A 17,051-nucleotide genomic window follows, 5' to 3' on the forward strand; every position below is an offset into this window, starting at 1 on the left:
TAGATGCACCTGAACAATAACTGCTTTCCATTGTATCAGCTTTTGCCGTAAGACAGACACGTTGCGGTCACAACGCAGAGGTCATTTGATAGTTTACTGCATGTCTATGGTTGTGCTCTGTGTTTTAGAGCTGACTTTGGGGCTTTGCCATCTCCCGTGACAAACCTAAAAAGACTCACTAAGCTGAGCATCATTGCATTCAACGCTCACAGAGAAACATATGGATAATATAACACGACGGATGTTGGACTTCATGTACCATGATGCAGCGCGTGCAGAACGTAGAATACCCCCTTGCTTAGTGACGATGGTGCTTCAGCATCAATTATTTCTGTTAAATAAAGCAAACAATGAACTGGAAGAGGATGTCCATGCGTTTATACATTGTAAGATATTTCCCGAAACTGTTGGAGATCCATGTTACATAAACCTTACTGCTTGAAGATAACCTACATGGCAGCACGTTGCTTTTCCATCTATCCCTAACTGCTGCACCTGTTTTATTTGCAGGAGTGGTGAGCAAAAGGCGCCATCTCCTGGCTCAAGTATCTCAGCACATTTTGCCAAACTGACAGAATAACAAAACTGTCTTCACTTCATTTCAGAATCAAACTCACTTACAACAGAAAGTGGTGGGGAGCGAGGTAAATGTAGTAATAGTCATAATTTCATCCATAAAATGTGTGAATTCAAATTAGATACAGTAGGGCCTCAGAGGATGCATGGTGGCTGAGTATCCACCAGTAGTAGGGGGACTTCAGGTTGAGTGGGACATTTTTGCTGATTGTCTACTGGAAAATATCATTGTCATTTGGATTGGCTCAATGCCACTGCAGTGAGTGTGGTGTTAGTTTGCAAACTGCCTGAGTGAGTCAACCTCATAGGAAGATTGCTGACAAATGAAACACTCTGTTAGAATGATAAGGCTGGCATTCATGCAATTGTCATGCAACAATAAAATTTTTGCTTTTAATCTATATTAATACTGCCAATGTTTTAAAATATGCTAATTGTTTATATATATTATTTGCTTATTATAGTTAGTATAATATTTATGTATTAGTGTTAGTGTGTTAGTGTTAGTGTGTTAGTATTCATATAAAGCACTGTCCCACTCAATCTGATAACTTTAGATTGAGTGGGACAAGGGGTTTCAGGTTGAGTGGGACAGAGCTTCTAGGATTAAAAAAACTCATAGCAACAGTAAAATGACTTCAAATATTAAATAAATAAAATTATTTGTTAATTAAAAGTTGATGATAACTATTGAAATAATAATAATAATAATAATAATAATAATAATAATAATAATAATAATAATAATAATAATAATAATAATAATAATAATAATGATGATTGATGAGATAATGAAAATGTTGAGGAATCAAATGTTTTGCATTTTTGCAGAGTTGAAATAGTTGCCAATCAAATTTATTTAGTTAATTAACTTTAATTTTCTTTCACTGTGTCCATAAAGGCAGATTTAAATAGGTTTTACTTGAGTTATGAAAACATAGCCCTCCAGACTGGTCTAGTGTTGGTCAGGCTAGTTTTCAGTTGTAGCTTCACCGTAAGTTTAAACCAGTGGTACACTTTATCAACTGGACTGAAATGCAGAATTTTCCGATTGCAGCATCAAAAATGACTATAAACACTCCCTGTAACAGCTTTGATAGAAACCTTTAAGAAGGTAGGATTTATTGTAGGGCTGATTTATTAAACTAACAACTGACTGTATGTCACCTAGTTGCATCTCAAGCCAAACTTGAATTAGTCTGATTTGCATCATCTCTAAGTTGTTATTTTATGGAATGGATTAGTTGTGGTTCAATTATTTTGGGCTGACTCAAGATAAGTTTTTTTTTTGTTGTTTTTGTTTTTTTGTTTTTTTTTACAATAAGCCTTGTACTCCTTTAGAGTAGACAGAAATAGTACTATTATTTCTGTCTTTTTGACATCTATTACATGTCTGGAAGAGGGATCCCTCCTCTGTTGTGCTTTGAGGCACATTTGTAATTTTGAGGTTATATACATAAAATTCACTTGATTTTTCACTTGATTTTTTTATGACGTAATGGTTTGCATTAAAATTGTGTGAGATGATACTGCTTTATTAGCCCCAACACTGATCTTGTGAATTTGCTTGGGACCTATTTTAAGCAAGCACGGTATTGTGAAGGTCAGAGCCAATGCCCCTCAACTGGTTTTCTGGAGGAATGCCTTAGAAATCATAGGAAGCAGAGAAATAGACCATGCAGGCCAGAGACTGCTGAAGAAGACATTTAGCCAAACATCAGTCTTGTCTTGCCAGTCTCTGTGTTGTGAGTTCTCCCCTATGCCCAAAATAACCCAATATCACAAATCACAAATTTACCTCAGGGGCTTTACAATCTGAACAGCAATACAGCATCCTCTATCCTTAGATCCTCAATTTGATCAATGAAAATTTCCCTAAAAAAACCCTCTAGGGAAAAAATGGAAGAAACCTCAGGAAGAGCCACAGAGGAGGGATCCCTCTCCCAGAGTGGGCAAATATGCAGCAGATGTTGTGTGTACAGAACAGATCAAGAAAGCAACATTACAGAAATACAGCATGGACAAACAGGATGACAAAATTATAGATAGATTGATAACATATATGAAGAATCTGATCAGGAGGATGTTGAACAACTTCCCGATGCTGCCAAAAACAGGTAAGACCTGAGCCCTGTGACCTCCATCACCATGGAGACCTGGAAAGAGGACAGACTACACATACACACAAGCTCACATCACACAATGCAGAAAAACACAGAGGAAGGAGAGCAAGAAACCACATGCACAAGGGAGACAGAGAGAGATAAAGACATCATTCACACAAGAAAGGGAGAGACCAGAGGCGCAGCGCATGAGCAGGGAGGAACCAGATAGAAAACCTCTGTAAATGGCACCGACAGCCAGGGAAGCAGAACAGTTCCAGGATGGTTGATGGTCCAAAAGAAAAGAGAGAGAGAGAGAACTCATCAGATGTGCCTTCTGAAAGGGCTGTAAATATAGTAGTATGGCTGAAAATGATCTGGCCTCCAGATCAAGTAGTTGACTATATGAGGAAAACAGCCATTCATAGGGCAAAATGGATCTGAGATAATGGGACAAAACCTCTGTTCGACATTCTTCCTGAGTCTCCATGTTTATTGGATACCCAAGGAATGGTGGGTGTCAAAGTTACATAGTGTATTTGAAGAGTCATGACCAGCCATTCCACCAAACTTCACATTTTGAAACCATTATTGTCAGATTTTCAGATACTGAAGTCTGAGGCATCATCAAAACTCATCAAAACCTGGGTACCAGTTTATAGTGCGAAGATGTTAAAGCTTGCCAGGAGAGAACGAAGTGCCCTGAATGTACTGCTACCGCTGGTCAGTTAGCAGTCCAACTGAGCTGTTGTACTTATTTTTTGCACTATTATGATATGACAGCTGTCAACCACCATTTAAGTCCTGAAAAACATTAAAACAAGAGTACATACTGGATGATTATGAGTGATGGAGTCAACAATGTGTTTGCTTTGGTGCTGAAATGATGTACATGCTACATTGGGTTTGAATGGCAGTCATAAGAATGACATTTACACATGAGTAAGTAATGTTGCTCTGTTGTGCAATCTTTAGAATTGGCTTCAGCATAACTGACACTATATATTTTAAAACTCAGAGTTTTAGATATTTAAAAATGTTTTAACATAAAACACTCTGTATTGATACTAATGGGGATCCTAAAAAGTGAAATAGATAAATATAACTAAGTATAAAAATGCCCTTAAATTTAAGTGTTGCTCTTCTGAAAGTGGGTTGTCTGGCAGGATGATAAATTTCATAGTGTTGGTGTGCAGTGCAATTTTGGTGGCAATTTTTAAACAGGAGCTTTGTATATAAAGTGATTACTATGTCTCTCAGTGAAGGCCAGTTGACCATATACAAGGTACAGTTGTAACTGGTGTAACTATCTGAAATACTGAATGATAAACTGAATCAATGAGCCTCAGAGTTCAGACAGCATCATGTTAATGAATGATATCCATGTAATTTAGAGCAAATCATTTTCAATAATCATCTTTCTACAACTCAGAGAAAAGCATAAACTTCCAATCAAACCAAGATATTTGAATTTTGTCACACTTTCAATATTGAATTGGGTCATGAAATATGTAATGTATGTATGTTGTCTTTTATTTGAATTAAGTGTTAATATAAGGTAAGAGAGCCTTACAGTGCATTGGCATAGGCTATTTTTTCAGGCATTACAGACATGAATTCAGACTCAGAAGTTTCTCGCTCTCATTCTTACCAAACCCACAGAAGATAATCTTTGTCAACAACAGAAAGATCAACTGTATTAAGGGATTTTAGTAAAATACTGAGGACTGAGTAGGATTGTTGCACAGGTTTCTAGGTGAGGATAAATCCATAGAGTGTGTAATTGATAGTTTATTGTTAGGTTTGAGCATTGAAAATGGTTGACTGTTAGTTGACAGATGACTGTGACAGTTGACAATGGCTGTTATAATAATAATAATAATAATAATAATAATAATGATAATAATAACGATAATAATAACAATAACAATAACAATAACAATAACAATAATAATATTCTATAATATAATAATATTCACTGAGGCCAAAAAAGGGAACTCGGTGTTCTGCTGCTGAAGGTCAGTGAAGGGATTCTCACATGAAGCCCATCCTTTTTTATGGGCTGCTCAGCCAACTCTAGGCCACTCCTCTCTCCTTCCCTGGCAGGTTAACCCTTTCAATGCCATTCTTCTCAACACTTTTGGCAAATCAACTAATATGGAGACACAAAGTTTCAGTGATTATTTCATTCAAGACTGGGGCCTTCTGGATTTTAGCTGTGTTTGATTAAAACCAGGAATGGCTATTGATAGTCAATATACACCTATCTTCCTTTGACAAGGTTTCAGACAATATGATGATGCAGGGAAACAGCAATATTCAGTAAATAAAACAAACAGCTAATGTTCCTGAAGAATTCAACCTTAGACTTGTATGGGGCAATGGAGTCCATTTATATAAAAATCCAAATTATGGATTATTTGTGCTTCCATTTCATACAAAAGCAGTTCAAAGTGCTTAACATGATAGTAAATGTTACATTTAAATCCATTTAAATCCTAAATAATAAATCTAACATTGTATCCTACATGTAAATGTTTAATCTAAATTGTAAATATAAATATAAATGTTCAGTCTTAATCTAAATCCTAAATATAACAGTGGTGGCACTTGATGAACTAAATACTCAAATTGATATTCAAATATTCAAATTTGTTTTGGTGGATGCGGAAGTAATTAAGGTTACGCTCTGGTCCGTCCATGGGTCCGTCACGCAAACGATGACTCCGGAAGATGGCCGATGCCGTTAAACATACTGTAGAAGAAGAAAAAGAGGCGGTCACGCAAATGAGTCCTCTTCATTTGAATTATCTGAGTAACTCTGTCTGGCGTTGCTGGCCTCTTATTTTCAATTATCTTTTAAACATCGTTTAAATGTTGAATGTGAAAGTCCCGCAATGTAGCTGAAACGATGGGAAAGACCGCCCCAGTTATTCAGGACAACAAACTTAATTTCAGCGACATGAAATTATCGGTAAGTTAAAGGAGTTCACCATAGCAAACAAACATGGCAACAAACACGGCTAGTTAGCTCTAAAGCATCATTTAACAGACATTATCTGCTTTGTTGTTGTCTCGTTTTTCAAATGCTAACTGGTTAGATAGTAAAGTTATTGGACTCAACCATGTAACCAAGCAAGTAACATTATTTTATATTTACTTTATTTATTTATTAGAGAGTTAGCTAGTGCAATTGTCTGCTTCAGTTTTTCACAGAACACAGCTGGGCACAGAACATGGTAAACCCCCAAAAGACATAATGCTAGTCTAGGGCTTTTCACACTACACTTAGCCCAGGGCTAAAAGCATTACAGAACCTTCTTAGCCCCAGGCTAAGGGAGCTGCTAGCCCCGGGCTAAAGGGCTTTTCACGCTGAATATTCTTAGCCCAGGGCTATCATTAGCTATCATTATCATTAGTTGACCGTGGGATCATTTAGACACACACACACACACACACACACACACACACACACACACACACACACACACACACACACACACATTGTTAACCTAAGCCCAGGGCTATACGATACACACTGCACTTCTACCAGCTCTGGGTAAAATGTTTGTTGGAACACACAACTAATGTTTACATTCTAGAATGACGCGTGACTACTCCACTGTTTACTGTAGCCTGTTTCACACTGGCAACTTTTAGCTCCGTGTTTAGTAGATTTTCATGGGATAGCCCCGCAATTCGGGACTAATCCTGCCCTGGAGAAGGGCCAGCCAGCTCTACAGTAGAGTCAGGGTTAGCCCACTTTGGAATATACCAGGATTGTGCCAGTGTGAAAGCTTTCTTAGCCTGGGGTGAAGAGGGTTCTAAGAATGCTTTCAGCCCTGGGCCAAGTGCAGTGTGAGCCCTAAGAAAGCTAATCTTGGCGCATTCCATAGTGGGCTAACCCTGTCTTTAGCCCAGGATGCTGGGCTAGGTTACTTTACATATCTGCCTCTATTTTAGGACTTTGCCAAGTTTTATCCACTCGAATTGCAGAAGCTTTTGTGGGCATATTTAATCTTTGACATATATGGACATATTTGGAGAAAAAGTGGTCTTTGCACACCAGGTGCGTAGCAATAGTTCAGAACAAAAAATCACCTCCTGCGCACTGTTTACACTTATATGTTGAATTTATTCATCAGCTAAGTTCTGGTCAAGCAACCTACATCAGACATTTCACACAGGTATACACGGACGTGATACCAAAATAAATCATGAAAAGTGTTAGGGTTTGCCTCTACAATGTAAATTACTTTATTAATTCATTCTTACCAATGTTTTTAGTGATTGTTTTCTTTTCTTTTCTTCATCTGCAGAGGGAACAGGAGCAACTTTTGTCAGTGATTTTGAAAATCGAAGAGGTGCGTTAAACACTTATGCCAATATGGATAAATATTTCACCCTGACAGCATGGTGAGGTACAATTAGAAATTGTTGTCTTGTAAAGTTTGTGTATTAGGCTCAACTGACATTTTATTTTATATATATATATATATATATGTATATATAGTGTAACATTTTGAAGTTTATTTTTACATTAGCAATACTTCCACTCGTCAATGACTAACTGGGCATTTTTAAAAGCACTTTAGTACAATTATATTGGGAAAGTGTGTGTTTACACAAATTGAATAATGTTGACAATAATAATAATGTTGAATTTGAAAATATCATTTTAAAATACAAAAACAATGCAGTATGCTGTATGTTTTAAGGTAGCTGGAAAGGATAAGGGTCGATTCATACCAAACTCTGCATCAGTAGAAAGTGCTGATTGTACACTAACTTTGATGGTCTTGTATTCTCTCCTTAGGTTTCTGTAATTCCTGAAAGACAACCCCTGCTTGTGGATACCTGAAGAAGCTGTGTCTGCTCATCTTTCAGAACTATTGTGCGGGTGAGTAAGTTAAGTTGAATCATCTTTTATGTGACAGCTTAGTAGAAATGTACATTTCATAAGAACAAACACCAGGATGTTGACAAATTGAAAATCATTTCATATTTTATCACACAGGCACTCTATCTTGAAAGTGTGATATGTCGGCATTATTTCTGTGATGACAAGGTAACTTAATGACCAGTATGATATTGCTGGAGTGAAGTTTGTTGATGCTGAAAGAGTGAACAACTAAGATGACCCTTGCAGCAGTTTTGGCAGAAGTGCTGAACTGTGACATTTACCATTTGGAAGTGAAAAAGAAAAGAATGGAGAAGAGGAGACAATCATAGTGGTACAGAGTTACTGCGACACACACTGTTACCTGGGACACATTAGAGTTTAGGATTTACAGTTGCTATAAAGAAGCTATCAAGTGGAGAATTTGAAACTTTCTGACTCAGGCACTGGAGCAGACAGCAATGTAATCCAGCTCTCCGGTTTGGCACAGCCTGAGGGATCGGTCGGGCAGCTGAGTGGAGGCATAGGTGTGAGGAGATGGAGGAGCTGCTGGCCAGCTTGTTCCACTGAAACTAAAATATCAAGTGACTAACAGCTGAAAAGCAAAACAGATGGTGTTTGTTTACAGCTTGGAGACTCACAGCTAATTGGGAATGCTTCAGACCATGGTTTCCAGAACCAGCGGCAAACAACATAATGAGTTTTTTTTTTGACATACAGGAAATTTACCTGCAATCCGTATAGAGAAAAAGTTTGGAGTAAATGCCTTAATAATGCATTTGAATAGATTAGATTTTTATCATGTTTAGAGTGTTTACTATCTTGTTTTTAAGCTAATTTTAAGTGATACTGTTCACTTGCAATGTTCAATGACTTGAAGGTAAATCTTCACTTTTACTTTTTAATTGTATATACATGACCATGCATTTAGTTCCACATCCATGTATTTACCATTTGACTCAACTGATGTTTATGAGGACTGCATGGACAGACAAGAGGAAATGTTTGGTCAATAAGTGACACTTTCCATGGTGCTTAAACAGTTCATTTCTATCTAGTACTCACAGATCTGTGTGGTTGTTCCTGCTGTCTTATGACTGGAAACAAAATGGTAACCCAGGAGACAAGTCTTTTTTTTTTGGTAGAAAAAGCCATTCAATATGAGCCTCCTGTTGTCTCTGTCCGTGGTGCTGAAACAAGTGCAACTGGGAACATTTTTTCTCTCTTTTAGCCATGACTTCTGGATCATTCATTCATCATTTTTAATAATACTACTACTATAGTAGTAATGATAATAATTATGTAAATATTTTAATGTCCCCTCAGTGATAGTATTACTCTTGAATATTTTGTTAAACACTGTAAGATCATCTTAAAATCAGGTATATCTAAAGGCATACACATGCAGTATTTTATTTTAAACGCATCTTCCTAATAAAAATTTTTAGTAACACATATTTTAAAGCATTCTGTGTGTGAGTTGATTTCATCCATATGGTCAAGACTTTATAGCTGTAACATATCGCCAAACCAATGGCACGTTCTATCAGATCCTGACTGTATAAGGAGCGGCTGTAGTTTATCCATGGTGCCGAATCATGCTGTATCAGTACAAATTATTATTTTTTTGTGTTTTTATCAGATATTCAGGTTTTTATCTGCAAGTAAATACACTTTAGACGTAATGTCAATAAACATAATTTTTTTCACATTGAATACGCTACTCATTTATCTTTGAACATTATCCATTAGATTTGTATTTTACAAGTGGCACACAGTTCGCGTGAAAGGTGGATAAGGCAGGGTCAGTTCAGTATTGCTTGCATGCAGGTGTAAGGAATGAAAAGCGACTCATGGTGCCGCTGTGGGCTAGCACAAAACCATCACAGACATCTCCACCCACTGTTACTGCATTACAGTTGTAATTTCTCACAAGAATCACTTCATTCCATGACTACTATTCGTCGTGTTTGCCTTTACGAAATATTGGATTGCTGACTGTTTTTCGGAATTGGATTGTTTTTAATCTGGACATTAATTTGTTCAAGCCGTAAACGTGTTTTTACGAGGATGGGAGACAAAGGATTTTCAGCGCTAGGCCCAATCTTCTGCTTTGGTTCCTTCTTTGTATCGCTGCACCTCGTTTATGGAGACCTGAGTTATTCTATTCCAGAAGAGATGAAACGTGACTCAGTCATTGGAAATATAGCCAAAGATCTCGGTCTCGACCTGAGGACTCTATCTTCACGAAAGGCGCGTGTTGATTTTGAAGGGACTCGTAAACGGTACTGTGACATTAATCTAAGTACCGGAGATTTGATTATATCGGAAAGAATTGATAGAGAAAGCCTTTGCAGCAAGAGACCCTCGTGTGTGTTTAATGTAGATCTGGTGTTAGAAAATCCTTTGGAGCTTCATCGTGTAACTCTTCATATTCAAGATGTAAATGACAACGCGCCGAAATTCAAGAAAAATTTGATTGAAATGGAAATAAGAGAGTCAGCAGACAAAGGCAACCGGTTCTCAATCGAGGAGGCCCATGACGCAGATGTAGGTCAAAATGCTGTTCAAAGGTACAACCTACAGCAGAACGACAACTTTATTCTCGCCGTTGACAGCAACAAGGTTGAACTCGTGCTAGAAAATACACTTGATCGAGAGAAACAAAATGAACTGAATTTGCTTCTCACAGCTTTAGATGGTGGCTCTCCTCAGAGATCAGGTACAGTAGTCATACACGTCACTGTACTCGATGCTAATGATAACGCCCCAGTGTTTAGCCAGGCCGTTTACAAAGCCAGTCTGCCTGAAAACTCTCCTCCAGGTACCACAGTGATTCGTGTCAGTGCTACTGACGCAGATGAAGGAGTGAATGGAGATGTGACATATGACTTTGGCCATGTGTCAGACGATGATGTAAATGTATTTTCTATTGACCCTACAACGGGAGAAATTAGAGTTACTGGTGTGATTGATTTTGAAGACAGTAGTTCTTTTGAAATGAGAGTGGAAGCTAAAGATGGTTTAGGGTTAACCTCATACGCCAAAGTTATAATAGATGTTACGGATGTAAATGACAATGCTCCAGTGATATATCTGAAATCACTGTCTAATCCCATACCTGAGAATGTGTCACCTGGTACAGAGGTGGGCATCATTAACGTGCAGGACAGAGACTCTGAGAACAATGGACAGGTCCGCTGCTCCATTCAACAAAATGTCCCTTTTAAGTTGGTTCCTTCTATTAAAAACTACTATTCTCTGGTGACTACAGGACAACTGGACCGTGAACTAGTGTCTGATTACAACATTACAATCACTGCCACAGACGAGGGCTCTCCACCTCTGTCCTCCTCTAAAACTGTTCAGTTATCTGTAGCAGACATCAACGACAACCCACCTGTGTTTGAGGAACAGTCCTACAGCGCATATGTGACTGAAAATAACAAACCTGGCTCCACTTTATGTTCCGTTACTGCCCGAGACTCCGACTGGAGACAAAACGGCACAGTGATTTATTCTCTGTTACCCGGTGAGGTGAACGGAGCCCCGGTGTCCTCCTATGTATCTGTTAACGGAGACACGGGGGTGATCCACGCTGTGAGGTCGTTTGATTATGAACAGTTCAAGAGTTTTAAAGTCCACGTGATGGCCAGAGACAACGGTTCTCCTCCGCTCAGCAGCAACGTGACCGTCAGTGTGTTCATATCGGATGTGAATGACAACTCTCCTCAGATACTGTACCCCGCCCCGGAGGGCAACACTTTCATGACCGAGCTGGTCCCCAAAGCTGCACATGGAGGTTCTCTGGTGTCCAAAGTGATAGCGGTGGACGCGGATTCCGGACAGAACGCCTGGCTGTCCTATCATATAGTCAAATCCACTGATCCGGGACTTTTCAGTATTGGTCTCCATAGCGGAGAGATCAGGACACAGCGGGACATTTCTGAATCTGACAGCATGAAACAGAACCTTATTGTGTCAGTGAAAGATAACGGACAGCCCTCTCTCTCTGCCACCTGTTCCATGTATTTACTTATTTCTGATAACTTGGCTGAGGTCCCAGAACTGAAGGATATTTCTTATGATGAGAAGAATTCTAAACTGACCTCTTATCTGATCATCGCGCTGGTGTCTGTTTCCACGTTTTTTCTGACCTTCATTATCATCATCCTGGGTGTGAGGTTTTGTCGCAGGAGAAAGCCCAGACTGTTGTTTGATGGAGCAGTTGCCATCCCCAGCGCTTATCTCCCTCCTAATTACGCAGATGTTGACGGCACAGGAACTTTACGCAGCACTTATAATTATGACGCCTACTTGACAACAGGATCCAGAACCAGTGACTTTAAGTTCGTGACATCTTACAATGACAACACTCTGCCTGCTGACCAGACTCTGAGGAAAAGTCCGTCAGACTTTGCTGATCCGTTCGAAGATTTGGAGGCTTCTGTAGAGGTAGGAACCATTCAAACACTCCTTACAACAGATATCATTTCTTGCGTCTTTTTTGAGTTGTCCTTCTTCCAGTAGTTATCTATGTTAACGAAATAGAAAAGTGATTTATGGTTGTTGAAGTGTAATGTTATCTTAATGAAGGTGCATTTTCGTTCCAATTGTCACTATCTCATTGGTAAAACACCTCAGCAAATATTTAAGTATTTTTTCCTGTTTATCTCCGCGACCATTGAACTCACCATTTCATTTATACTTGTGAAACGTGTCTTTTCTTCTTTTGCTCATGTAAAAACACAGTGTTTACTTATTGTAGACTGTGTTATTTCAGGGGTCTTGCTTTATAAAGATAAACATTTATTTTGACTTCTGACAAAGAATTGTTGATTATATCTACTTCATATCAACATTTCTATAAACGTATCATGTTAACATTTCTACCCGTTGAATAATGATGTTTTATGGTATAACAACGCTGTGGTTAAGGTATGGTTAGGTTTAGGCACAAAGACCACTTGGTTAGGGTTAGGGAAAGATCATGGTTTGGGTTAAAATTAAATAAAGAATAAAATAAAAACGGCTGCAAATGTCCCGATGTCTCACTAAAAACACCCGGTTTTCTCGCCAGAAAAACGGCTGCAAATGTCCTGACGTCTCGCTAAAAACACCCACCCGCTTTTGTCGGTTGAAACGGGAAGCGGGCATTGGTTCCGAGTTGGTCTCGAACCGTGCTCTCTGCTGATTTCCAACTTTAAACTTTCTGCCAAGAAACTTCCTAACCGCCCACCGACCCCTCTTCCAAAGTCAGCTCATATAGATCGCATGTGAACTACGTCACTTGAAAAATGTTGAGATGATACGTATTTTGGAAATGTTGAGATGATACGTTTTGTAGAAATGTTAATATGCTACGTATTACACGTGTTGAAACGTAGATATTCAACGTTTCTGTGGTTTGCAGAAACGTACAATGCCAACGTTTTATTCTGGCGACCAGGCTGGTCAAACAATTGTTTTCAAGGGGAAAAAAAGGTATTATGAAAGAATGTATAATTATAAGGATTTTTACGAAGAATCTGCGGTTGTGAGAATAGCAAACACATTTAATAGGATTTAACGGTTACTGCAGCCTATCCAAATATTGACGTACTTGTTCGCTTTATTTTTGTGACTTATCAACAGGTGAAACTCAAATTAGACGAGTTAAAGGACAAATCTTAGACTGGTCGTAATCAGTAGAGCAATGTAAAATTTCTCTGTGCAACCAGCCCTTCAATGACTGATGGTATCTGTCCGTGGTGCTGAAACACTTCTCCGGCACAAGTTCAATTGTATGTTGTAGTGTATGTTTTTTTTTCCCTTCAGTCATGTCTTACTGAAGCTAATAAGCCCAGGGAGATTTTCTCATTAATGATAATATTAAGAATAATATTATCAACAACAATAATATAATCGCAATTGTTGCTTTTTTTTTAAACTTGGTGTGGACATTTTATATCAGCATCGGCAAATATTACATTAATGTGGTTTTGTACTCTGTGAAAAATGCTTTGTTACATACCAGTGTGAAAATAAAAAGCGACTCACGGCGTCGCTGTTGCCTGACAGAAAATATACACACACTACTCCACCCACTACTGCTGCGTGAGAAATAGTTGCAGTTTTTCTGCTGAATCGGTCAAACCCTTGATTATATTTCATCGTATACACTGGTGTAGAGTGTTGATGCATTGACTCTTTTTGGACATATTTAATGTTTCGCACTGCGCAGTAAATTCTACAAGCTGAGGAGGTGCGTTCTGTCAGGATGGGAGACAAAGGATTTTCAGTGCTTCGTCCGATCTTCTGCTTTGTTTCCTTCTTTGTAACGCTGCACCTCGTTTATGGAGACCTGAGTTATTCTATACCAGAAGAGATGAAACGCAATTCTGTTATTGGAAATATAGCCAAAGATCTGGGTCTCGACATGAGGAGTTTATCTTCACGAAAGGCTCGTGTTGATTTTGAAGGGACTCGTAAACGGTACTGTGACATTAATCTGAATACCGGAGATTTGATTATATCGGAAAGAATTGACAGAGAAAGCCTTTGTAGCAAGAAACCCTCGTGTGCTTTAAAAGTAGACCTAGTGTTAGAAAATCCTTTGGAGCTTCATCGCATAACTCTTCACATTCAGGATGTAAATGACAATTCGCCCAAATTTAGGGATAATTTGATTGAAATGGAAATATGGGAGTCCGCTGAAAAGGGTAACCGTTTCTCTATCGAGGAGGCCCATGACGCAGATATAGGTCAAAATGCTGTTCAAAGGTACAACCTCCAAAAGAACGACAACTTTATTCTTGCTGTTGACAACAGCAAGGTTGAACTCGTACTAGAGAACAAACTTGATCGAGAAAAACAAAAAGAGATAAATTTGCTTCTCACAGCTTTAGATGGTGGCTCTCCCCAGAGATCGGGTACAGTAGTCATACACGTCACTGTACTGGATGCTAATGATAACGCCCCAGTGTTTAGCCAGGCCGTTTATAAAGCCAGTCTGCCTGAAAACTCTCCTCTCGATACTATAGTGCTCACAGTGAGTGCTACTGATGCAGATGCAGGAGTGAATGGAGATGTGACATATCACTTTGGCCACATATCTGATGACGATGTAAATGTTTTCTCAATTGATCCTAAAACGGGAGATATTAGAGTAACTGGTGAAATTGATTATGAAGACAGCAGTTCTTTTGAGATAAGAGTACAAGCTAAAGATGGTTTGGGGCTAACCTCATACGCCCAATTTATGATAGATGTTATGGATGTAAATGACAATGCTCCAGTGATATATCTGAAATCATTGACTGATCCCATACCTGAGAATGTGTCACCTGGTACAGAGGTGGGCATCATTAACGTGCAGGACAGAGACTCTGAGAATAACGGACAGGTCCGCTGCTCCATTCAGCAAGGCGCCCCCTTTAAGTTGGTTCCTTCTATTAAAAACTACTATTCTCTGGTGACTACAGGACAACTGGACCGTGAACAAGTGTCTGATTACAACATTACAATCACTGCCACTGACGAGGGCTCTCCACCTCTGTCCTCCTCTAAAACTGTTCAGTTATCTGTAGCAGACATCAACGACAACCCACCTGTGTTTGAGGAACAGTCCTACAGCGCATATGTGACTGAAAATAACAAACCTGGCTCCACTTTATGTTCCGTTACTGCTCGAGACCCCGACTGGAGACAAAACGGCACAGTGATTTATTCTCTGTTACCTGGTGAGGTGAACGGAGCCCCGGTGTCCTCTTATCTATCTGTTAACGGAGACACAGGGGTGATCCATGCCGTGAGGTCGTTTGATTATGAACAGTTCAGGAGTTTTAAAGTGCACGTGATGGCCAGAGACAACGGTTCTCCTCCGCTCAGCAGCAACGTGACCGTCAGTGTGTTCATATCGGATGTGAATGACAACTCTCCTCAGATACTGTACCCCGCCCCGGAGGGCAACTCCTTCATGACCGAGCTGGTCCCCAAAGCTGCACACGGAGGCTCTCTGGTGTCCAAAGTGATAGCGGTGGACGCGGACTCCGGACAGAACGCTTGGCTGTCGTATCATATAGTCAAATCCACTGATCCGGGACTTTTCAGTATTGGTCTCCATAGCGGAGAGATCAGGACACAGCGGGACATTTCTGAATCTGACAGCATGAAACAGAACCTTATTGTGTCAGTGAAAGATAACGGACAGCCCTCTCTCTCTGCCACCTGTTCCATGTATTTACTTATTTCTGATAACTTGGCTGAGGTCCCAGAACTGAAGGATATTTCTTATGATGAGAAGAATTCCAAACTGACCTCTTATCTGATCATCGCACTGGTGTCTGTGTCCACCTTTTTTCTTACTTTTATCATCATCATCCTGGGTGTGAGGTTTTGTCGCAGGAGAAAGCCCAGATTGTTGTTTGATGGAGCAGTTGCCATCCCCAGCGCTTATCTCCCTCCTAATTACGCAGATGTTGACGGCACAGGAACTTTACGCAGCACTTATAATTATGACGCCTACTTGACAACAGGGTCTAGAACCAGTGATTTTAAGTTCGTGACATCTTACAATGACAGCACTCTGCCTGCTGACCAGACTCTGAGGAAAAGTCCATCAGACTTTGCTGATCCGTTCGAAGATTTGGAGGCTTCTGCAGAGGTAGGAGCTGTTCAATTCCTCATCGCAACTTACTAATTTTCTGTTTGTTTGTTGAATTCTTAAATGTCTGTCTGGCTGAAACAATTTAATGTGTCCGAATTTTCAAAGTGCTGTCTGGTTGTTGAAGATAAATAATTTGTTTATTAGGAAAAAAAAATTCCCTTCTCATTATCTACTTTGTAAATTACGCCAGCAAATGTTAAACTTTTTTCTTATTTCCCCCGAGACATGGACCTGTTAATCAACGTTCTATATGTGAAACATGTATTTTTCACTTTTTATTGTTGTCAATACACTCTGCTTATGTTCAGTGATAAGTTAATTTTGGTGGTCTAGTTTCAGAAAGATACATACTCATTATGACTACTGACAAATACTCTTCACATCTAATTGGTTAATTTCAGAAAACTGTCAGTTAATGTGTGTGACTCCAATCAACTGTGATCCAGTTTATGCTTCAACCAGATGTTTTCAAGCGGAAAACATGGGCCCTATGAAAGAATTTTTGGTGACAAGGACATTTTACCCAGAAACTGCATTAATGGGAATCGACATTAGTAATAAAAATGAGCTGTGCGCTCCTTCAAAAATATTTCACTTCCTGTTTTTTGATTTATTTTTCTCCGTTATCAGCAAGTCTCATTAAATGGTAGAAACACTGCAGCTCGTAGTTCTCATTTAATTTAAGAATGGGAGGCAAAGCTTTTTAGGTCTAAAATGAATAATACTTGACTTTGGTTAAACTGTCTAACTCACATTAGACCAGTGTAAGGACAAAAGGAGGACTAGTTTAAGTGAGTATAACAATCTGACACATGTCTTCTTTGTG

The 17,051-nt window shown here is 39.1% G+C and overlaps 2 protein-coding genes and 1 long non-coding RNA gene across 4 annotated transcripts; all 3 read left to right on the plus strand.

The window, feature by feature from the left end:
* The first annotated feature begins 5,396 nt into the window (after nucleotides 1-5,396).
* On the plus strand, nucleotides 5,397-9,033 carry LOC122990898. Of its 2 annotated transcripts, none has more exons than XR_006405502.1 (4): nucleotides 5,397-5,652; nucleotides 6,998-7,042; nucleotides 7,495-7,578; nucleotides 7,696-9,033. It is a non-coding gene; the product is annotated as an uncharacterized LOC122990898 (long non-coding RNA). The 2 variants fall into 2 exon arrangements; XR_006405503.1 differs by having other exon boundaries at nucleotides 8,637-8,825.
* Nucleotides 9,034-9,510: 477 nt separating this feature from the next.
* LOC122991001 (protocadherin beta-15-like) lies at nucleotides 9,511-12,108 on the plus strand. Its single transcript, XM_044364594.1, has one exon. It carries the CDS (start codon nucleotides 9,649-9,651, stop codon nucleotides 12,106-12,108), a length of 2,460 nt encoding a protein of 819 aa, XP_044220529.1. The 5' UTR covers nucleotides 9,511-9,648.
* Nucleotides 12,109-13,805: 1,697 nt separating this feature from the next.
* Nucleotides 13,806-16,902, plus strand: LOC122990886 (protocadherin gamma-A12-like). The gene has a single exon (XM_044364454.1). It carries the CDS (start codon nucleotides 13,838-13,840, stop codon nucleotides 16,256-16,258), a length of 2,421 nt encoding a protein of 806 aa, XP_044220389.1. The 5' UTR covers nucleotides 13,806-13,837; the 3' UTR covers nucleotides 16,259-16,902.
* The last annotated feature ends 149 nt before the right edge of the window (nucleotides 16,903-17,051 follow it).

This window comes from Thunnus albacares, chromosome 10 (genome assembly GCF_914725855.1).
Source record: "Thunnus albacares chromosome 10, fThuAlb1.1, whole genome shotgun sequence".
In the NCBI taxonomy this organism is placed as follows: domain Eukaryota; kingdom Metazoa; phylum Chordata; class Actinopteri; order Scombriformes; family Scombridae; genus Thunnus; species Thunnus albacares.